Raw genomic sequence first — 24,616 nt, forward strand, 5'->3', positions numbered from 1 at the left:
CACGATCTCTTCAACGATATTTTTTTCTGGCCGAGAACGAGGTAATGCACTTACTTCCCATTTAATACGCCACTCTGGCTTCGGCAAAAGTTGCTGATGCTATTAATGCCAGACCTTTTACCCCACTCTCCGAATTTATGGTGGATCTACAGAATTAAAGTCTTCGCTTCCCCTGTTTCACAGTTGTGTAGGCCTACTTTATGAAAATTGAACTTTACAGCGTTAAATTAAAAGAGAAAGAAATATACAATGGCAGAAAGAAAATGAAGTAAAGAATAAGAAAACTCATATACGGTGAAGAGAAAAATGAAGACAGTTGGAGCGGGACAGTGACGAACAATGAGATTAATAAAATGTACTAAAAGAAAGACTAGAATTAAATACGAGAAGAGAAAACAAACAAAAACAACAAATAAGTGAAAAGGGGAAAATAAAAGAAACATCCGATAAGTGGAAATGAATAAATATTTCAAACAAAATAAAGAAAAGCAATTGCGTCATATCTTGCACATTTCTCTTGTGTTTTTCCAAACTAGTTTGTTCCAAATCATCACCTGTATCTCCCTTTGAATAAATAATGCGACGAGTACATAACGCCACAGAATTTTTCGAACACATTCTCAATTCAGCCTCCAATGGCTCAAATGAAACTAACCAATGGCAAGAGCAAGCCTGCTTCGGGGCAAGAAATTATCTTTGAACCATAAAAATATCTGAAGTATAGTAAAGGATAGAATGTGGTCAACAGAGTCAAGTAACTCATCACACAATCAATACTACTCTTTTTTGGGGAGTTGGGTGGAGGTTGTATAATTGAGCCAGGAAGAACCCTACCGGATACATGATTGTCTCCACCACAAGATCTTGGCCCATGCATGTATTTTCAGATGCTCCTTCTGCATCTTTTATAGTTTAATAATGCATTGCTTGGAGCTTGTTCTTGGCGACAGTGGTGACGAAAGTACTGTATAGGACTGCTTTCGCTCTGCCAGCGAATAAAATGCCAGCTTATTCATTATGAAGAACGACCCAAGAAGATAATTATATCGCCGTATTTGGAAGATTTTCCCGTCTCTATCTCCTGTTATAGCTATGTCTCAACCTTTTGAAGCCACCTACCCCATTATTACATAATGTTTGCGAATTAGATGCAACACCCGAATACTGTGTGCATTCGCATATATGAACTTGACACACACCTTCTGCTTTAGGGCTTTATGTTAGTCTGGTTACAAACCCTTTTATCGGACTTCTCAAAGGCTTCTTAGGGTTAGAAGGACCAAGCCCTTGCGTGGTCTGTGGTGCAGGATTTATTTTTAATTATCCTATATTGGTTAGGAATAAAAGATCATTTAGATCTCTTACTAGAAGATTTATTTGAACTTCCGATGATATAAACACACTTTTCAAACAGACAATTCACCTGATACAACTTGTAGGTCTAAACCTATTAGTAGTACCAAAGTTTATAACCCTGGTCTTTTGATGATGCAGGAGAACACCTTATTCATAGTTGGGTTGTGAAATATCTGCCAACCTGGAGTACAAGTACACCAGCCGAACCGAAGAACGAAGCAAGATATTTCCCCAACGTCCTTTGAATCATCAGCCTTTCAGCAACCAGGATAATGTTCCGATGGTTTACAAAGGTCTTACTCTTTTATATCAAAAATTTCATTACATTTTTCCAAGGTAACTACATGATTGTTTACATATCCATAGTTTCAGCATCTCTGCAAGAATTAAGTTAAACAATCCTTTACCTATAGAGGTATTAACAATAACACATTATTAAAGAAAGAAATCTAACGTTTTTGAAAGAAAAGATTTCACCACTAATTAGTATAACATAGATTGAACATTTTTGTGCTTGAAAAAACATGTGTTGACAGGGGCGACACAAACTCTTCAATTCTAACACCAGGGGAATTGAAAGTGTGCTATAATCTACCTGCAAGCTATTATAGAAGGACTTGTTTCAGATTGTATAGCCAATTAACGAATATTAGCGTAGCATAAGAATATTATTCACAATGAAATTCTACGTAATAGCTCTCAATGTTTACCTCAAAGGATATCCCCGGTCGGGGATCATCGTTCATTTGATTTGACTTTTGTTATTTAGCGTCGCTTTTCTTGACACTTTTGCCTAATCGCGACGACAAGGATGAGTGATGAAACTGATCAAGGGGCACTCAGAATTCGAACCCGGGATCCCTGGCGCAGTGGGGCGTTGTGATAATTGCTCCGCCCCGGAGATCAGCAGGGATCGTCGTGTTGTTCTGAAGATCTGACGCACTAGGTACAGTCACCGGTAATAAAAACGGGACAGCGAGATCATGAAATATCTATTATCGCCGTACAGTTAGGAAACACACATAACGCCTTGCAGTGAAGCGAGTATTTCAGGATCTACAAGTCCCATTTTTATTGCCGGTGACTGTACAACAGTTTTAATTTGTGGGGGTCTCCCTTCAACCTTTGGCCGCACCCGTACCATCAACTTGTGAAGCATACAGGGCACGTAATGCGGGAATGTGTTTCCTGCACGTTTTAGAGCGTGCATGGAACAGCCAGTCAAACTAGCATATCCTTGAAATTTGACCGCGTTGCTGAGCTATCGGAGACCGGAAATGACACAGGTCCTACAGTTTTCTTAACTTTTTCTTTTCCTACCGTTTTGGAATTTACGTCTGGACACAATTCTATTGTTCCGCTTCTCCAGTTTGCGTATCTGCCTGGACAACACGGGTGTCGAGGAAATGGAAGCGTCATCTGCTATTTGTGGTGGGAACATTACGCTAACTCTCCCTGATTAGATTAATTGAGGCTGCCCTCGAGGGTGCTCCTCGCCACTTGTTCGTCAACTGGGTCGTCACACGATGATTGCAGGCATTAGCTCCTACTCAGTCAGCTATTCTTATCCTCCTTGCTGCACGCAACGTAAGCGACAAAGAGCAGTAATCGCCGAGCTTAGCATCAATTAATCTAGAAAATATTTTGCAATGCGTACCACGAGAATATATATCATAAGAACATTTTCTTTATTCAGCATGGTTGTAATCTCTAATTAGTGGCGTGTGCAGATTGTGTAGGGAGGTTCTTTACCAGTCATTGCTGATTGCTGATTTTACCATCATCTCATACGCTGAAGTTCTCTTTTGGATAGGGAAGTGGACCATAAAAAAGTAACAAGTCCCAACAACCGGTCAAACGACTGTCTCAGAGGCAAAAATTTCGGACTGTTTCTACTCCATTGCTTCTGTAGTCCCTCATAATGTACCGCATTAACTTGTTACTTTCCCCACATTTAAGTTTTTTTTTAATCTTTCGTGTTCCTTAATAACTCCAACTTTTCAGCGTTTTCTTTATTCTTTCCCGTGTGAATTTTCCTTTCAATGCTTAAATCTTTTCTTACTGTTACGATTACATAGTGAATATTGTGACGTTTGATTACAAGAAGTGTGGGGTTTCAAACTCTCAGTCCTCTAACCTAACCACCTCCGTAATATTTTACTTGTATTCAGGGGCGGCGCCAACATTGAGCGCCCGAATGTTAGATATTGCAGTGAGATTGCTGTTATTGTATACAACAGCCAAGCATTGAAAGAGAATCCGCATATATTTGTGTGTACTGTTGGCAGTCTCTATAAAGATCAAAGGTCGTTGTCATTTCTTTCGTCATATTGTTGTTAAGAACTGTTTCTTCTTTTGTTTTTGTTTTCTTTTAAGCGGCCTGTTTGTGTTTTTCGATATTTGCCTACAGCTCAGCGTTTTTTTGTAAAACGATTTTATTGTCCGCCTACTTGTTGTTCCTCTTTCCCCCCGGAAAAAAAAATCAGGTGCTTTCAAGAAATCATCAGGTCGTGCTCGGAAAATTATTTAACGCGAGTTGTATCGTGACAGGTAGTTTACTTGTTAGTACGATCTAGATGTTCCGCCTAACATGTTTAGTAGAACATTTCAGACTTTGTCGAGGAGCCCAAAGTTCGCGAAGAAATGTTACAGTTCGTTGATGGGGATAGTGCAGCAGAAGGGAATTTTATTGAAGATGAAGTTGCCTTGCACTTCGTGTTTTGTCCTGACAACGCAGCATCTGGTAGGAAATCAATTCTGTGGGGGGGGGGGGGGGGGGGCAAGAGAGCAAACATTGAAGTAAAAAAATGCAAGGCTAGCAATCTAAGAGTAGCAGGACAAAATGATACTCAAGATGTTATAGTTTTAGTTTCCATGTATTTCTTTACTTTTTCTTCTAGACGGCGAAGGGTACCTGCAGGAGGGAGGAGGCAATTGCCATCCTCGATTAAAAAAAATCATATTTTTTTCGTAAATTCGTAAAAGTTCAGAGCCGTAGCTAGCGGGCGGCGAACAATCTAAATTAAAACGTTTTAAAACAGAATTAATATTGTTTTCAGTTTGCAATAATTTGAATCAATTTTTTTTGCGAGCGAAGCGAGTAATATCATTCTCTTTTGTAATGCATTGTAAATTGCTAGATAGAGAAGTAAGACCAACTATGTACTTCAGACTGTTACTGCTAAGCAGTTTGGTCTTAAATGCATGAACAATTGTTTGGATGGAAAGGTGCGCGCACATTTCAGATAATTATATCATTTTTGCTGTTGGTTTGTTATGAAGCGGTAATTGATTATGCAATGCATTTAAATAATATGTTATATATACTGTATGTATTAAAGAAACTATGAATACGTACACAATTTTGTGTTAACATGTTGCATATATGTATTTTGTTATTTCTTACATAGCTCCATGTCGCATGTGTGTAAAACATGTTTTACATGAAAGTTATACATGTCATATGTATAAAAAGAATTATAATAGTCGTGCATTTTCTGTTTTTCAAAAATACAGTTTGTGTGCTTGAACGTGTTGAAAAAATATTTCAAATAGTTTGCCCAACACAAATGCTATAGCACCGACTTATCCCCTTCTTGCGTGATTTACGAGTATAATAACGTCTGCTACTGCTACTACTAATAACAATGTCATTATTATTATTATTATTAATTATTGACACGTTTATCCTGGTACTTGCCCCCTCCCCACAGATAAAAATTCGTGGTTGCGCCTCTGCTAAAACATGCATGCATATTTCATGCTATCTTTATTTTCAGCATTGCACCCCTTAAATTTTATTCCGCACCTCCTCAGCACCCCCAGATGATTAATCCTGGCGCCGCCACTGCTTGTATTGTAATTTATTTACAATGTAAGCACATTTTCAACATAGACGTTTTATAATTATACGCAATACGGCTCGCAGCCGCAGTTCGAGCAAACCTGACAAGTATATCTGATGGGAAGCGGTTATATTTATCCGATTTTCGAGGACTATTCGCAGGAAGATAAGATTTTGTGATAAAAAACAGAAGAATATAAACATGGTACATCATATTCGATTCCAATAGACTACTCGGTTTCTCAAAAAATCTGTACAAGTCGTGCAGACCTAGAAATCACTTGTTGAACACCAGCAAAGATGACAACGGTTTCAAATTTCAGCAATTGTCAAAACTCGTTACTTTTTTTTTTAATTTCTCACTTGTCAATGAAATTTTTTTCCCACAGGTAGTTTTAAATCTGCGTTTTGCTCAGATAGTCTAATCGGGACTGGACTGCATCTGCAGTTTAAAATGGGATAAGAAAAAAAACAATCGATGTGCCTCTACGGGGAATCGAACCCCGTCTTGAGTAAACAAGGCAACAGTGTTACCACTAACCCATGGGAAGACTGACTGTTACTGACAGTGGGTGTTTTAGAATGGATGCTTGAAAGTGATGGAAAACTTCTTTTTTTCACGTTGTGTGCGTATCCCAGAACCTAAAATTGCTCAGAGATGTGAACAGTGCATAGCAAAGAGTTCTTGGTACATACAGAATGTCGTGTGCAAGTCGACAATCAATTTCAATGACGAATGTGTCTTTCCGAAGCTATTTTAGAGTTGCATGGAACGCGGCGATACGTCTTTCTGTCCACTGGAAACAGGGTATTGTACTCATGGAGCATATCACGATTACGAACCGGCACAGAAAATGCAGGCCGAAGTCATGGTCCTCGACGTCTATTCCTGGTGTTATCAATACATTTTGGTACCTATAGGCTATCAATACACCTGCAAATATCGAAATGGACTGTATCTGCCCAAATTAGAATAAAACCGGAAGTTGTTTCTCGAGTACATAACACGCAGGATTAATCTTAAAAATAAGTGACAACACGTCTTTGGTCTTAATAAAAAGCTGAACAACGAACCATAAAAGCAGTCCATTCCAATTGTGCTATTTCACTGGTGATGCATTTGAAGATTGCTGATGTTTATTGCTTCATTGTAAAGCCTACGGAACGGCATTTAAAATCCGCGCATATAATGCATTTTACAATGAAGTAATCTTGGGCTCTACATGCTAGTGATAGTAATAATAGTAATACGCTTCTAGGTGTAGTTTTTCATAGCAAACAATAGTAGGCGACTCGCTGATAGCGTTAACATGAAGGTCACAAGCACACTGCAGTTTGTTGCAGCTATACACTCTCTGGTTGATGTCTGCCGGGACAATGGTGTTGTAATGAATCAAGCAAAGACAGAAACAAACATCCATGGCTGAAGCGGAATTCGAAGCGAAGACTCTTGGGCTTGAAGATTTCTAGATATACGATCACGTCAGTTACAAGAAGAAATAAATGTATCGATCCTGTTAAAAACATTGCAGTGCTATGTGTTGGCATAATGTTGAGGATAGAAGCATTTTCGGAGACTTCGAAAAAAAGATTAACATGCTTGTACATTTATTCAAAACGTTCTACCTACTTCGTTAATGGTGGAGTTGAATATGAATGGACTGATTGAAAAAAGGACAAGCGCAATCAAACATCGATGCCCCATCCACGATTCGGAGGCCGGCATGGTAATTGCGTTGAAACTTTATTATGTTGGAAACATTTTTAAAAATGCTATTTTTAGGGATGGTACAGAGACGGAATTGTGAATACCGAGATGATAACGTGACCAGACCCTTCCAGAGTTTAGTATGGTATCGAATTTTTTTAATTTGAATTTGAATTTAAAATTTTAGGTGCGTCAGCACTAAGGCTATTTTGCACCCGTCACATTATACGGGGTCCAGCCCCTTATCGTTACACATAACAACTCTAACGTTGCATAACTAAAAGCATAAAATATTCTGACTTTCGTTAAAAGCTGAGGCTGTAAAGGAGCACTCAGCACAAATAAGGACAACACAAACAAAATTATACTGGCCATGGGGCCAGTCGCCAGAGCCTCGTTAGTCTGCAGTCCAGGGTGTACTACGTGGAAGTGAGGTTGACTATTGGGTGCACTACGTCGAAGCAGCACCCCTTACACCCCAGTATGGTATCGAAGATTTTACTCAAACCTAATATACTTGACTGTGCGACATTTCGACATATCGTGCGGATATCTACCTGAGTCAATACAGTTGTGACGACTGTGAACCTGTGCTGTGTGATTGCACATACGTATACTGTATATTCAGAATAAAATCCCGTTTTCCGAGGGCTCTTGGCGTTTAAACGAGGCATCAATCAATAAAACTCACTAAAGAAAAGTTGTTTTGCCTTATGGCTTCTGCTTCTCGTATATGTTGTATATCGGGACTCTACAACGAGACTAAGAACGAAATAAAAAAGGTAAAAAAAAAGGTAAAGTGCTCCCCTGTGCTTAGCACCACGCCATGAAGGCGTATAGGGGGTGTGGGGGTAACGCCCCACACTTTCTTGATCCGGTCGTGAGTGTGGGTGATGTGATCAGCATCACGCCCCTGACCGCCTTTACCCCCCAGGGTTTCTCCCAGGTACTCATGTCATTCGACGCTGGGTGGGCGCCGGAGCCGCTTCCAACGTTAGAAAAGTTCCCGGATTTGAACCGGCCGGGGATCGAACCCGGGACCTTGAGCATGGTAGTCAGACGCGTTACCGACTGAGCCACCGCGGCCACTAAGAACGAAATACGAGTAGTTATTTATTGCTCAACACAAGACCGAGACTCGGCAAACTCTCATCTCGTCTCGATATACCATCCTCTTCTATTTTGGAGGAACGTATAATCTAGACTGGAAACTCTGGAAGTCATAAAATATCTGCAGAGGCCTACGTCATATTAACATTACTTTTGCGCTAAAAATTCGAATCTGTATTTTTGTTACGCGCAGTTTTTCTGCCTCAGTAGGCTAATTGCGACAATATGAATTGCACGAAATTTGATGAAGGGACCGCGCCAAGAAACACCGATATGTAGATCGTGAGTCAACGACGAAAGTCGTTAATATATGAATGTATGATATAGTAAACTTGGTTTACAAATTCTGGCGCAAATATATGTCAAGTGTGTCGAAATAAGTATTTAACCACTGCAAGTACAGAGTAAAAAATAAGAGTCTTGTATATATTTTATAGCTCTACTCTGTATTTCCCCTCTTTCTCTGGGCAACACTTGCACATTCAAGATATCAACACTTCTTAACTGGTACTTGCTTCGCTAACGCAAATACGGACGAGATACAGGTGTTCTGGACTCGATTATTCAACTTCCCCCACATCCACACCACGCACACAAAACACAGTTGGTTCTTGCGATGACCAAAGACGAGTCAGTGGAAACACACCTGCACTCGAACCCACTCAGCCTGAATGGCAGAAACACGTCGCCCATTTCCATGATTTAGCGAGTAATGCATAATTCAAGGCGCGGTGAAAAGAACCAGGAGCGTCAGTTCCAGTTTCCATCAGACCATGAGATTTCTTCCATGGCCACACAACCTTTCAGGTGTATAGTATATTTAGTTATGGAAACACTGCATCATACTTTTAACGTTACTGTCTTATAATCCTGAGGTCCCCGGTTCATTTATTCGGTGGGGGTACATTTCAGTAGTTCCGATTAAATTGTGCGTCCAATCTTAACTGGTCCATCTGTGCGTAACATGGAAATTACATACATGCATACGAATCCGATAATGTCATCTTATTTGGGGTCACCATCTTCGAAGTCACCCGGAAGTCAATCTTTTCTACACGGTACACCCGGGATCAGCATGCTTGTAGAGAAATGAGGCTCTGGCACCTGGATCCAGAGGGCGAGTGTGGGGGGTTGTGTGTTGTCTTGTCCATCTGCATCAAGTGAATTTTGTACTATAGATGTGTTATTGATAAGGATATCAGATTTTATCAATAGCATAATAATGTTCGTCATTGGATATGTTGAACAGGGTTGTTGGTTCATTTTTTTATGTGTTTTAATGTTACTGATATAAGGAGCTAATCTCCATAACCTTTGTTGTGGTCAACATATTTGCTCTTTTAATTCACTACTTATAGGCTATTAGTAAGCTCTTTTGCTTATATGGATATGTCCCAGTATAGGAAAAGGATTCAAATATCGTCAGCACGAAAGCAACCATTGCAATTTTAAATAACAACTTATTTTGAGGTATTCATCGACTTGTCGAAGTCAGCTCTTCATAAAATATATATTTGGTGTTTTCCTTCTCGTATTTTACCATGTTGATGATTCAAACACGAGGATTCGATAGCCCAATTCTACTTAGCACGGTAAGAAAACAAACAAATTGAGACACTGTACAAGCATCGCTTGGTGACAAGCGCTGACAAACCAAATTCGAACTTACACACAAAGAGAACATCTCATGTATACCCAACGGAAGGAACAGTTCGTGTCAATTGCGCAACTGGAGCCAAGCCCACAGAATACCAAGAACGCCATATGATTTGACCTTGCTGCACCCATGTCAAGTTCAGAAGAAATCCATCGTTTCTACACATAAAATTAAAATACTACACACACACATTCAGGTCAAGTGCATGTCAAACATACAATCAAATAGTATAATGCCACCCTTACATTTCATACAAACTTTGTATTATATTACAAGAAGTTGCAAAGTCGTGAATAAATTCGTACGAACACCGAACAGTGTTCATTTGAATGCTAAACAAAAAAAAAACATGTGTTTGTTCATTGATTGTAATTGGTGAGTACGTACTGAGAATATTTGCACCCCTTCTCATAATACGAAGATAAAATCCACTCAGCGTTGGCACGGTAATAGAGCTTGCTGATTGCTTAACTCACGATCTCGTCTCTTGACGGTCCAGATTCGAGTCCTGGCATGGGCATGACTGTTCCTATTTGAGCGTCCCTTAATTCCATACAATCATCAGTCATAGTCACCGTCGCGATTCCTAGTGAGGCAGAAAAGTTACGTGAAATATGGAAAATTACAAAATGAGCCCCTTAGGAAAAAACCGAACAAATTTAAGTGAGTGAGTGAAAAGAACAAATGTTTTTAGTATTATAGTGATGAATTCTTTACCAAGGACGAATTAGAACACACCGAAGAACTAAAATCACCACACCATTGATAAAAACTGACATGTATATCAGAACAACGTAAGAAGCACATAAGAATTAAAATCACTACCCCACTGATAAAAAACCCAAGGTTCAAAAATGCCACTCAGCCAAAGTCGCTTCTGTTTCTGGATATGGAGCCGACTTAAAATTCTGGCTGAACATTGAGTTGGACAAGACACAGGAAAGACAGAACCCTGCTATATATTGACTATGGGCCCGGGAGTGCACTGCGTGGATGTCGAGACTTGTATGTATTCGGAAAAGGCCGTCCCTTGCAACTCTCTGCCTTACGTGCTTTTCAAACGAGAGGGAGAAGGACGTAGCAGCACTAGCAAAAATAATTCTACCGCGCATCCACATAAGCCTCTATTTCATACAGCTATCGTTGATGCAATGTTGGGGACTTGCTGCCTCATTTTGCACCTCTCCCCTCTTCCTAAAATACGCACTATATCCTGAAGTTTTTATTAAAATAATATTTCCTGTCATGCCCTAAAATTGTATTTTCTTAATCTTCGAAAATGAAACCTATACTAAAATAATCAACATTTGAAGCTCTTACAAAACAAAAACCTTCACGGATTTCGGCCAAATAAGACACGAAACCCTAATTTTACACGGTACACTCGCCTCACTTAGTACTCCGCCAGTTTGTTTCTTTACGCAGCATATTTGCAGAAGATACAATTCAACCTACAGGTGTATCAATATACGCTGTATAAAACACATCTTATTACTAACTTTGTTGACCCTGTACCTAGCAGTTGTATACATTTCATCTAAAAGTCTTCGATCCTACGGTAGTGATTGCTGTTAAAATATTTGTGAATGTTCTCCACTCCCCTTCTAAATACGCACTATATTTTTCAAATTTCATCAAAAGGGGTATGGCCCAATATACGGCATTACACCACTGTGAGTTTAGTTCTCTTTACTTCGAAAGTGTTTTCCAAAGTTGTGTAGCACGGCTATTCGTGACTAACATAGCAAAAATTGGGTTTTCGTCCAAATACGACAGCATTCGTACATTTTTGGAAGTATGTATGTACAGTATGAATTTTTGCTAAATCATTTAAAATTTTCTGGGATCATATAAGGTAGGAAGCCCAAATTTCGTCCTCTTCAGTTTCTCGGGTCTGGTGCGGGGCACACCCAGCTTGCAACAAACGCCAAAACTAAATGCTGAGAGCTCTAAACCTGGCCCTCATAACCTACAATTCCGAAAAGGTCTAATAATGCATACGTGGTTAGGTTAGGAGGGTCAGCTTTAGAGCTCTTAGCATTTAGTTTTGGAGTTTGTTGCAAGCTGGGTGTGCCCCGCAGCAGACCCCAGTTTCTCAGTCCTGCTGCTAGGTACGTTATAGGCGCAAGCACATGTGTGTAGGGGAAGGGAAACAAGAGTCTGTTGTGAACTTTTAGTGATTCAGTACCAATTTCTTTTGATACTAACAATTGATTATACAAGCAATTTCGCTTGGTATCCAGGTAAAGAGATAGTTAACGAAGTCGAATTTTGGAGCTCTTACGTTATTTAATGCAGTCTCCAGGTATGAAAATGTGATAAGGGTAAGAAAATTACCTTATACAAAATTGACGACTCGCCTCCATTGACCTCGCCCTTCCCAAATCACAACGTGTAGTACTAAATTTGATCTTACGCTCCTACGAGTTCAGTTTCATAAGCTTAAAAAATGTCAACCACATTGTAAAATGAGAGAGAGAGGGAGGGGGGGGGGGGGGCATGCACTGTGGTCCGGAGCTCCAGTGCAGTGGAGGCGAGGGATTCGATCTTCGTAAGTTAAAAATGAAAGCATGAACAACTAGGCAAATAAATCACATTACGAGGTTAGATTACTTTCGCACAAGATACATTCTGCTGTATTATTAAATATGTTCACCGTTTGGTTTTCATCTTGTCCAATTAATATACACTGCATTACCATGTCCCTCACTCGAAGGAAACATAATCAGAGAATAACGTTGTTGTTGCAGTTATTAAAACGCCTTTACAAATACAAACCTACATACCTTCGTACAGTCAGAATCAAATGTGAGTTGTGTATATAAATGAAATTATACCTCCGGAATTTATTAGATTTAAAGTATAAAAGTACAATTAATGGATAAAATGTGTGTTTGTACGGATGAGTTTGCCTGCTAGTTCAGTTTCTAAGCTCAAAACGAGAGATTGTTCGTGATTGCACAAGCAATGTGTGCTTAGATTACGAATGTGTACTTCATGTTGTATTCGTATTTTTATTTTACGTAGTTTTTCTTCCGCTGTGGACTAATTGCGACGATAAGGTTAAAACAGATGAAGGGACACTCACAAAGGAACCAAAGGAACTCTGTGGTGAGATCATGAGCGCTGCAGCGCTTGGAGTTGTAAACACTGTTCTAGATCTGTTTATAATTTTAACTCCTCCAGCTTTCTTCGATATATAGATAAGTCACACTGAAGGATTTATGGACATGGCTCTAGAAATTGGGCCTCATTAATATAATTAAAATACTTGAAACTTATTGGGAAATCATACGAAATAGTAAAAAGTTACGAAATATTCCCCCCGTGGCCAGTCTGTGTTTGTTTTTAAGGAAAAAGCTTATCTGCAGAATTCAAAGTCACAACACTGATCACTTGTGTGAAACTTCCTTTTCACCATCTTTAGCCTTGCGGCTTATCTTCCAAGAATGAAAAGAGGACACAGGGCAAGTTTACTTAATGATATCTCCAGTCTTGATACAGAATAGTAGTGCGACAATTAAACACCAGTCTACTTTTCAAGTCAACGTTTTAAAGGTCCATCATAATGAGAAAGAAATATTAAATATTAAAAATCAAGTTCGCCCGATAGTAAGACGGCTTGTAACATAAATATTATTTGCAAAAATGCAGTTTAAATTAAGTCAAATCCAAATCGTTACATTCATAAAAAAGATTAACATTATAGTGAACTCTATATTTCCATTTATGTGCGCACAACACTGAACTTCATTTGTGACACTTGATGTTGACGAAAAGTATTTTATATTTTTGTTTTAAGAATATAAAGCGCTCGCAATACGCTTTGCCTTCTAGTCCTTTAATGCCCCAAACACCCAGTCGATCTTTTACCACCGTTACTATGATTTCATCATCGACATCAACGCTCATCATTACCCGCAAAATAGCAGCATTAAAGAATAACAATCACGCTTAGTTCTGCCACACGCATTGAAATATTTCTTGAGCTTCGATGTTTATATCCTTTCCAATGCCATGTAAGGTGTGAACGTTTTTCTTGGTTCTCTCGTTCGTTTTACAATCTAATCACATGTATTTAAATCGGAGGAAAATACTCTGTACGTTCTTAAACCATTCATTTAAAACACCATTAAGCCTTGTTTCCATGATTATGAAAAACTAAATATGCTGACCAAGGCAGTAATTTATTTTATTAAAATCATAAACTAAACGTAACGTTTCAACCTTCTAGCAAGGTCTTCTTCATTCATTTAAAGTAAAACATTAAATCTCAACTGACCAAGAGCTAGAAATATATTAAATCTCAACTGACCAAGAGCTAGAAATATACCCTTGGGATACCTACAGAGTCCGAAACTAAAACAGACTCGCAAAGAATTGGCGTTAATGAATTCTCACTAGCTGCAACCCTTTTACGCTCATATTAGTATAATGTAAAAATTGTATTAATTGCAGGACCAATTTAAGCAAAAAGCATTGAAAAAGAATTGAAAATATATTGGAAGCCAAACTTAAAATCACCAAATATATACGAAGAAGGATGAATGACGCGACATCAGTAGACAGCTTTCCATTCAAGCATAATTACAATCCATAAGCAAACATCCATGTCCTCCATTCTTGGTTTTAAAAATGAACAAATTAACCTGGGATGTCATTAGGAGAAAGTTACAAAATGCTACCTTGGGCTGCAAGAAAAACGGCCAACTGAAATCGTGGGATAATTCAGGACGCCGTGTAATCACACAAGGAGTATGTATCTTTAACTTTACAAGTTGCCCTAAATAATCTCGTGGAGGAAAAAAAACAACACCTACATGCACACTATCCGAGAACGAAGATTGTATCTCGATAATGAATTCTTCGAACCAGCAGTGTGTTTACTTGTCAATCATGTTAACAATTTCTTCAGCAACGTATTTATATCTTATTTATTTGTATTTATCATCTTTAAGGTGCGACAATAAGGATAAATGCTGAATTGATGGACAACCACAAAGAAACATCCAACACAAAATGACTGGAATCGTCCAGAGAGGAACCGTGATATTGGTAGCCACCATTGCACTGCCTTGTACAAAATCGTGCTGACAACTGCGCGCCCGCAAATAAATAATAGTCTCTTCCTTCTCAACCGAAATGAAGACGTGTCAATCAATTTGTCATGGTTCCTCGACTCTCAGAGCGATCATTGACACGAAACAGCGGCGGTCGTCAGTTGCGTACTTGAGCGGATAACTATCGGGCTTCGTTTTTTCGAAGCATTTTCAAAAATTTTGAACAATTTGCGTTCCAAGGATTTTAATATATTCCTCTGCTGGAATCGAAAACTTGATTAATTTAAATACACTTCTGAGGATCTTGGAAGACTTTCGACAAACATTTGAACATAAATGTGTTCAAAGGTGATTTTGAAAATGTTTCAAAACTACTGTATTTTTTCGGGGTGCGCATTACAGCTTAATAAACCAATAAGATCACTTGAATGACATTGAAGGAAGTGGTTGAATTTGGCATGATGACGACTGGAAGACATCCGAATATTTTTTAACTCTGATTTGAAAAATGCCAATTTAACTACAGATGTTATCGAGACGAGACGAGATTTGGCAGGAATCTTTTCAAGGCCTCAGTTTCGTCTCGAAATAGAATATGTAACATATGCAGTGTATGACTGCACAAACTTGCGCAGCGTCGGGAAAACAACTTTCCCTAATAACATTTTTTATATATCTGACTCCTCAATTCGACACTACTAAGCCTCCAAAAACGGTATTCCATCTTGGAAATAAGAAAACAAGCTACACAGCTTAATTTTGAAATTACGATAAGCAAAATATATGCATGACCTATTTATAAATAATGAGTTAGGTGCCACGTTGATATATCCAAATAAGTGCCAATAATAAAACAATTTTAGTTAATGTGAAATTTTCAAGTTTGTTTACCAGTCTCGATCATCAAGTCTTTTCTCGACTTTACAGAGATCGATTCTCGATCTTGTATACACAAGACTCGAAGTGTCCGGTCTCGTCCTCGTCTCGCTTTTTAAAATGCTGTCTCAGTACCACACCTCACGTTAACTGTTTGGCTTTTAAAAAATCACAGTGGAATTTTCTTGATCGTTTGTATTTGTAAGAATAGATCGTCCCACAAGTAAAAGTGTCGATATAAAGACAACCATGTATGGGTATGTCTCTCGATACGTTTGAGTGAACGAGGATAGATAATAAGGAATAGGAAAAGTCAACCGCACCCTACTTTCTTTCTTTTTTTATGTGTGTGTTGCGAAATAATGGCTGAATCAACATTGGCATCTGGAAGGCAGCATCTAATCGCAAGCAATTCCGATGAAGATAACGACGGAGTGACACTTTCCATCTTGAAAATGACCTCCTCGACTCATCATAATTATGCTAATAAGAGGCAATGATGCATACGCTACAGTCTTTATGAAGGTCAAGGGTGGGAGTGGGGGGGAATACTTGAGAAGACGTCATTGGGTCTTCAAAAGAGCCTTTTTGTGGTCTTCCCTGGTAATTCACGAACAACATATTATGTTGCTAGAAAACTTTCTAAATATGTATTGCTCTCTTACAAACAATGTAACGAGACGTTACTGTAAAAATATTTAGTAACATATAAACTCTCTAGGGGGGAAGGTAATGCTATAGTTGAAGATATATGTATAGCAATGCAGTTACAAATAAGAGCAAAGTTTATTTACTTTGAATTCTAAGAATTGAAAAAGGACTAGGACTAACACGTATGCATTTTACAAAGTAAAGTATTAGAAACCGATTACAATACAGCATTTACCCGTGAACTCAAAAGCTCCATCTGGAAATAAGTGTTTGAATTAGTTTTTTTAATTAAACTTGTAACTAACGCACCAGGCTCTGTGTAATGCATCTTGCTTCGAGGGTTTTCTTTCTTTTAGTTTTGTTTTTAAGTTCATTTTGATATTTTTTTTTTTTTGTTTTGTTCTTAAGTTGATTTTATTCACAGGAAAACTTATCGGGACTGGGCATACAGTTTAAAGTAGAATCCGAAACACTGCAATTTGCCTCCACATCGAAACCGAGACTCGTTGATTACAAGGCGACGACGTTACAACTACGCCACTGAAGAGCCCCTCATCTTGCTTGGATCCCCTTTTAATAATTAAGGGTCCACACATTAGAAAGTTCTGGTGGCGACCGATCCTCCAGGTTTGCATCGATCGCTCTTAATTGAACTAATGCATGTTAATTTCATTCGTTACTCGCTAACTAAAGACCTAATCGAGTGGCAAAATTTGGAGCACGCCGTTTATAGCATGATCGCATCTACTTTATGTATATGCTAAACGAGAGTGGAAGTAAGCCTTTGTATTAGGCTGTCGCGGAAGATCTCAATCACAGTTATGTAATTTCTTCCGTCAACATAAATCTCATGTCTATGTACCTTATCACATTTTCTGCATGTGCACCCGTCGCATAAAATGAGGGCAAGTCAATCAACCGATACAAAGATTACTCACCAATATGATATTGTAAATTCTGAAAATTTAAGTCTCCTAGATTAGGGCCACACAAATTACGGGCCGCCAAGGTCTGTCATGCAGCACGCCTTAATACTTAAAATCTATAATTTTCTTAAGTGTTAGTAAAATGCAACACGGCCCGCACCCAAAGCTCCAATACTTAAGACTAACCCTGCAGTTTCGACGTTCGTTCATGTGCTAGACGCTAGAGTATTGATTTAGCTTACTTTTCGATATTTGTTATTGTTTCGTGGCACCGTACACCTATTTTCAATTATTTTTCTTTCTTTCAGAATTTATCACATCAACGAGGTATACTTCGGAAAATGGCATACTGAGACCGTCCAGCTGAGCCATTAAGATCGTGATTTGAAATACCCCACGAGTACTTATGCTTGTAATCTTGTAATTTAAATTTGATGTCTGCAATAACGTTGCTAAGTATGTGATTAAAGTTACGAGGAAAAAAAAATCTTCAAGTTTTACTTTCAATTTTCTTGTTTCTTCATTTTGAAATTTAAACATATGAGGGTTATTATATTTAATGAAAATTGGTGTAAATTTTTAATGGTTAACAGTAAAAACAAATCTGCTTTTCTACAGCGAAGTTACTGTAAAAGTAACTAACGTGAAATGTAACTCACTCACTTTTAAAAATGTAAGTATCCAAATATCCAAAGACTGAATCAATGAATGAATGAAAAACTCACCATTCTGTCCCGTTCATCCTCAATGCACGCAATCAGCTTTCCGAATTCCCGAAGAGATCCCGATATCACTATCTCGTCGTCCGTCTGTGTGGTTCCGATGCATTCGAACTTAAAATTCTGAAGGCTATTGGAAAGTGTCCGCTGGGCTCGGGACAAGGCTGAAACGAAAAAGGTAATTTCTCAATACAGCTCAATGTTTATGCACATATACATACAACAAGCACTTTCTACTTTCAATAGCTAGACAAAAATATATGCTCGGTTTACGGACTGATTTTATTCAACTTGCTTATTTGCACTGTCGGAAGAAAATTGCTATTGTTATGGAATAATTAAAGCACACCCTAAATTTTTATACAATTTATGAATTATGTTACTTTTTGGCAGAAAAGTCCGGTAATGGTAAAAATGAAGAGAGAAAAGCATGATGCTAGATTACTTTTCAGGGTAGCTTGGAAGTTGGATAAGGAGTATCAGAGACTGTCGCTTCAACAATCGGCTGAAGTAAACGAGTGAGACTGGCCGTCTTCGACGTTTGAATTTGTGGCTGGTCGAAAACAAGTCCGTCACTATAAATCATACGTATTTAGTTTTGCCCGGAAGCGAAATCGTTTTATCAGAATTCGTTATAAAAATTAACCGAGTGTTTTAATTATTTACTTATACATTATGCATGACATAATAGTAACAACAGGGCCGCGGTGGTCGTCCTCCCTGCGGCGGAGTAATTAGCACATCGCGCTACGACGCCAGGGGTCCCGGGTTCGAATCCCGGAATGGGCGTTTGTGAGTGTCCATTCATCAATTTTATCATATCATCACTCATCCCCATCATCGCAAATAGTGGCACAAAAAGCGAAGAAAAATAAACTAAATCGATCAATCAATTAACAGTAACAACGAAACACATAATAATAAAATGGATATGTTGTTTTAAAAGGCAGGACACCGTGCGCAACACACGCTGAGAAATATAAATTATTCTAGTTCCACATCTGTCCCAACACAGTAGCCGAGACAGGCCTGTAAACATCGAGACGAGAACATTTATTTTCGATCGCAGTCACTCCTAATGTTAAAATCATCGACACCAAAGTGCTCTTCTAGCATATCTGATAGTATCTTGAAATATATTATAACAGTGGTATCCTAATCGACGAACTGCGTGACAAAATCCGCTAGACTGGACACAGGCCCGTATCCAAGGGAGGGGCCATGCCAGACTCCTCCCTCGAACTCTGATATAGTACAATGTGAACCTATAAAAATCTACAAAAAAACTGACGATTTTTCCCATTATGCAAGAATTTCGATTTTGTCCTTGCATAAATGAATGGGTTGTTTGTGGAGAGAGAGAGGCTCCAGAAGTCTGCAACATTGAGTAATTTTAGTTGTTTTATAACCATTGGGGCAGGAGGGGGGGGGGGTCCTATCTATGAGTTGAATTTTTCCCGTTACTTTGGACCATAACATTTCAAATGTAAAATTTTACAGCCAACGGCAAAGATAAGAGTACTCTACATCTTGTGTTGTTTTAAAGTATGGAATTCTGTTGATGCGAAGCAGATGTTTACGTCTGCATAGTGGCGTTTTTATTTCAATCCATGATCATCACACTGTGGAAAACAGACAATGAAAATATGGATAATGGACAATTCACCTACTATTACTTTTGCCGTTGGGTGTACGCCTAAATCTACCTGAAATACTACCATAACATTGGTGGTCACATCTAATACTCGGACCACATTACGACCACCGTGGCGAAGTGGTTAGCTCAGAGCGATACGACACCATGGGTCCTGGGTTCGAATCCCGGCCTGGGCATCGGTGTTTTTGTGAATGTTCCTTCATCAATATTATCTTCACTCATCATCATCGTCGCGATTAGTCAAAAATGGCAGAAAAACTACGTACAATAACCAAACTCTATCAATCCAACGAATCCACATCTGCTTCCCCCCCCCAAAAAAAAAGATCCTGGTTACGGACCTGGCTGAACATTGTAATTAACATGTTGTAATGAAGAAATGGTAAAAAAAAAAGTTACGCAACTGGTGACGTGAGGTCTAGGTGTCATGCTGGAAATACGGACTCGCACCCACGAATACACAAGCTACAGTAAGCTTGCGAGGCTAAGGGGGCAGAAGTGATTAGATCGAAGATTATTGGTAGATTAATATTGTCTATCGCTTGGCTGTAACTTTTGGCCAGAGATGTTCATTTTTAAATCAACCTCCTTCCCCCCTCATTCTTAGGACTTGCCTTCGCGCTCACCCTCACTCGATTTCGCCTTCTGGATGGCGAACATCTCTGCGATGTGTTTTTTCTCATTTAGCGTCGCCTTTCTTTCACTTTTGGCTAATAGAGGCGATTATGGGTGACGTTACTGTGAAATTGATGAAGGGACACTCACAAAGACCACCCATGCCCAGACCGGGATTCGAACCCGGAACTCTTGGTGTCGTAGGCCACTAGCCAAATGTAGTTTAGTGTCCTTCGATGAAAATTTTCTTTGTTACTTTTGATGACTCGACCTTGTCCTCTCCCTCACAACTCTTCCGGAGGATGAGGGTGACGGTGAGGTCTACCCTCGTGAGGGTCTCCAGATGTTGAAGACATATTACTTTTGGCCAATCGCTAAGATGAGGATGAATGGTGATAAGATGAAATTGATGAATGAACACTCACAAACACAAGCCCCATAGAAGACTATACTGGCTGTGAGTCGAGACGCCAGAGGCTCGTTAGTCTGCAAAATGCAGTCCAGGCTGTACTACGTGGAAGAGAGGTTGATATTTGGGTGCCTTACGAAAGGATCACCTCTAGATCGAGATTAGTATGTACTACAAACATTATTGCATATGCTGGCAATAAGCAACAAGCTGCACACATTGTTGTATCACACAGATCTCATATGTGTTCCAGACTTCACGTCACCATATAAGGGTTAAAGCTAATGCATCTAAAGTTCAAATTGTCGCAACTATTGCTGAGATAATCTGATACCTTATGCAGCCATGATATCCACCCAAAGATGATGATGATCATTCACGCCTTGATCCATATAAGATGATCATCTTCACGTTCTTAGAACGGTGTCTTGCATTGATCTCCACATTATCTGCGAAGTCACATTTCCTTTTATTCAGGTCTGTGTTAGACTAACGCCCCACTGAGAGGGTCTTCCTTAATATACATCTACACCCACATTCACTACCATAAGGGACAATGAAAATGCTAATAGACAAGTTGTAAAGTAGCATTAAGAAAAAAGAAAGTTTCATAAATCCGGTGCTCCCTTCTTATTGTCCAGTTCCGCTTTTTATTCCAACAGGCTTCAGTTTCTTTTCTTTTGCTTACTCTTTTCACTTGTGCGTCTACACGTTTCTCTCAGAGCATTTAATTTCCTTCTTAATATTATTTCCAGGTTACTTCTTCATTTGATCCCTTCCGTTTTTCTTACAATCACGCTACAATGTAAAATATCGACGTTTATTTATATAGGACACGGTTATTAGATCTACGTGTAACCACTGTTCCTGACAATTTTAAAAACCCTTCAGTACTGCCGAGAGAGAGGAAATGCAAAATGGTTATCACTTACATTAACAGGAAAAGGTGCAGGATATTTATTTGAGATATTACTTCTTATCACAGCCAAATGCCAGAGGAAAGGATAACATTAGTTAGTTCATAAATTCCAGCCCATAAAATGGGAAAGTATTATCATTCACAACACACACAAATGCTCTGTAGTCAGGAGAAATTTTGTGTTACATAATGAGATTTTGTTTAAGGTCCACTTTATGCACAAATAGGCTAATCGAGACTGGCCAAATCTATTTTGCAGTGAAGTGCATTATACTTCCTGCCAGCAATCTGTACCGTGTAAACAATCTGTAATTTGAATTTAACATTTTCGGTGCGTCAGCACTTAGGCTATTTTGCACCCGTCACATTATACGGGGTCCAGCCCCTTACCAGAACTAAAATAACATAATTACAGTGTTGTGTTACTAAAATATTAAAATATTCTGACTTTGGTTAAAAAATTGAGGCTGTAAAGGGGCACTCAGCACACATAAGGACAACACACATAAAATTATACTGGTCATAGTGCAAGTCGCTAGAGCCTCGTTCGTCTTCAAAATGCAGTCCAGGGTGTACTACGTGGAAGGTCACCCCTTACACCACTAAACGATCTGTAATGACACGGCCTTCATACATCCTTCACTTTTCCATCTTCCGTACTGCACGCGAACATGAATGCGTTTTAAAAAAGGAAAACTATCCAACCCACATACCTACAGGAGCAAGATATAACGAAACAAAACGGCGCTTACTTTGCTAGGCAGAATGCAAAAATTCAAAGTAGTTTGCTTTCGGAAGGGAGTATACGGGATCTTGCTCCAAGGAACAGCCATGGGCTCCTGAGGGAAAGGTGAGATATTATGAGGATATTCCAGCACCGGATGAATTTCCCGCTCATACATTTCCTTTCCAGTCCTACTAAATGATTCAAAGCACGTTTTCCTACATTCCTACCTCTCGTGCCTTACGTGACCTTGCTGCCGTATACTTCCCAGTTCCGTTTTAAACGTATCCCTCGGTGAAATATTCACGTCGCAGCAGGGTTTTAAGAGTCTGCGCTCACTTCCGCACATAGTATTCTCCACGCTGGACCGTCTCACACTTCGGAAGTCTCCCTTACGAATAGCGATCGGACACGATACGAAATTTTACGAATTCTGGCATTTATTTATACATGAAACATTTTACTTTAATCCTCTCACGTTAAAACTCTTAAAATGCCGTGCTGTGTATTGAATCAAATAAATATTGAATCAAATAAAGACAAAAATGCTTATCTTAGTCCACTACGATTGGATTCCAATAAAAAAAAAAAATGTAAATGCATATTAACAGAGCTCATCGTCCCAGAATATCTAAAGCGCGGGGAAAACTGCAGGGGAAAATAATTATGAATAGGAAACTGTAGTGAAATTACTTATTGCCCTATTTTCCCTCCACCTTTCGGTGAGCTCATAGCGCAACAGTTACATACAATCTCAAGCTTGAAGCTTACTTTATACACAGATATGATGATCAGAATAGGATTTTTGACAAAGTGTAGGATCTGAGGCATTAGAATGTATCCTCCGGGAATTGAACACTGTGCCTCTTTTATTACAACGCGTTAACTGGGAGTAACAGACCAAAAAAAATTGTTGATGTCTTAATTTCCAAACGAATCTGTGTCTGAGTGTGGTTGAATTTCGATCTTATTACCGAAGGTCCAGAGTTCGAGTCCAGGCCTGTTAAGTGGTGTCCTTTGTGAGCGTCCTTTTACCAATGTCATCTAATCACCACTCATCCTCATCGGAGCGATTAGCCAAAAGTTGCAAAGATGTGACGTAAAATAACAAAGATAAGAATTCCACCGGATGAGGTTTGTTTCAGTGACTACTCTTGAAGGATCGGTTGCATTTGGGTAGAGGGTAGACGCCAAAACGTCAAATTCACTTCCACGTATGTATACATGGACGGCATTCTTGCAGACTAACAAGGCTCTGGCGTGTGGTCTCAAAGTCAGTAAAATCCTCTGTCAGGCTCATGTTGCGTCGTCCATGTGATTGTACCTTCATCAATCTCGTTACCCAAAGTGGTAGAAAAGCAGCGTCAACTAAATCATTCAATCAATAAAACCAACCTGCTCATTGCCATCCTAATTAATCAAATACTATTTATGAGTATAAATCCGAGGGAAAATTAGTGAGATCTACACAAATTAGAGCTAATCAGGATTGGACCTACAGTCTTAAAAGTGGACTCTGGTACATTACACTGTGCCCCCATGGGAATGCTATCACGGAATCCTGGATTACAGGACGATAACAATGGGTTTAACACAGCCCAACGGCGATCAAAGCAAGGTACCGAGCACAACTGCACTTACATTATAAAAACAGGAATATGTGGAACGTACCTTGTGTAGGCCTACCTTCATACTACACAGCGGCAGGGAGCAAGTTTTCATTTTTTTTTAAAGATCTTTATTTCCTCATCTTTTTAAAAAATTCTCCAGCGTCATTCAACGAAGCTCTCACCAATCCCAACATCACAGGAATTTTCCTTAAGATAGGAAACGTCTACAAATGGATTCCTAGAACTAAAATGTCACTTCCGTTCGACTAATAGGAGTGGTTATTTACTCAGATTAATGGAACAGATTTCCACCTCACTCAGCTGTTATCAACAAATTTGAAAAACAAGGACTATCCGGACGACAATAGGCGCTGCGCAGAACGTTCGCGAGAGAAAAATCCCCAGTTAGATCTTCAAGGTCGAGAAGCAAAGAGCCTTGTGGAAGTTGAGACTTCCTCAAATAAGTATATACACGGTGTATCTTGCAGAGTACTTCGATCATACAAATAAAACATTGTATTTGATCATGGTAAAGTAATGATCAGTAAATATTGCAGCAAATGTAAAAAATATTCACTCATCCATTTGTTTGCCAGTGCCAGTCAGCAATCTAAATTGACATATCGGTTGGTATCTCTGGAACTACAGCGTGTTTCAAAAGCCGCAAACCTTGAACTTGATCATTTGTAAGACGAAAACAGTTAAGAACTATTTACACTGAGTTCTTTGTATTATGAAACCTCGCCCCCCGAAAGATATTTTAATGCTGTTTGAC

At 39.1% G+C, this 24,616-nt stretch overlaps 2 protein-coding genes across 5 annotated transcripts in view; one reads left to right on the forward strand and one right to left on the reverse strand.

The window, feature by feature from the left end:
- The window catches only part of Graf (GTPase regulator associated with FAK), a 178,544-nt gene that overhangs the window by 128,584 nt on the left and 25,344 nt on the right, over positions 1–24,616 (reverse strand). For all 4 annotated transcript variants that reach the window (XM_083143835.1, XM_083143830.1, XM_083143826.1 and 1 more), the window contains exon 2: positions 17,914–18,071. In XM_083143835.1, the coding sequence (XP_082999961.1) occupies positions 17,914–18,071 (158 nt within the window). The remainder of the gene's footprint in view (positions 1–17,913; positions 18,072–24,616) is intronic.
- Positions 8,611–24,616, forward strand: part of Noa36 (zinc finger protein 330 homolog Noa36) — a 62,495-nt gene continuing 46,489 nt past the window's right edge. Inside the window, exon 1 of the mRNA XM_083143846.1 lies at positions 8,611–8,621. The gene's annotated coding sequence lies outside the window, so the exon portion shown is untranslated. The remainder of the gene's footprint in view (positions 8,622–24,616) is intronic.

This window comes from Lepisma saccharinum, chromosome 1 (genome assembly GCF_977018435.1).
Source record: "Lepisma saccharinum chromosome 1, izLepSacc3.1, whole genome shotgun sequence".
Classification (NCBI taxonomy): Eukaryota; Metazoa; Arthropoda; class Insecta; order Zygentoma; family Lepismatidae; genus Lepisma; species Lepisma saccharinum.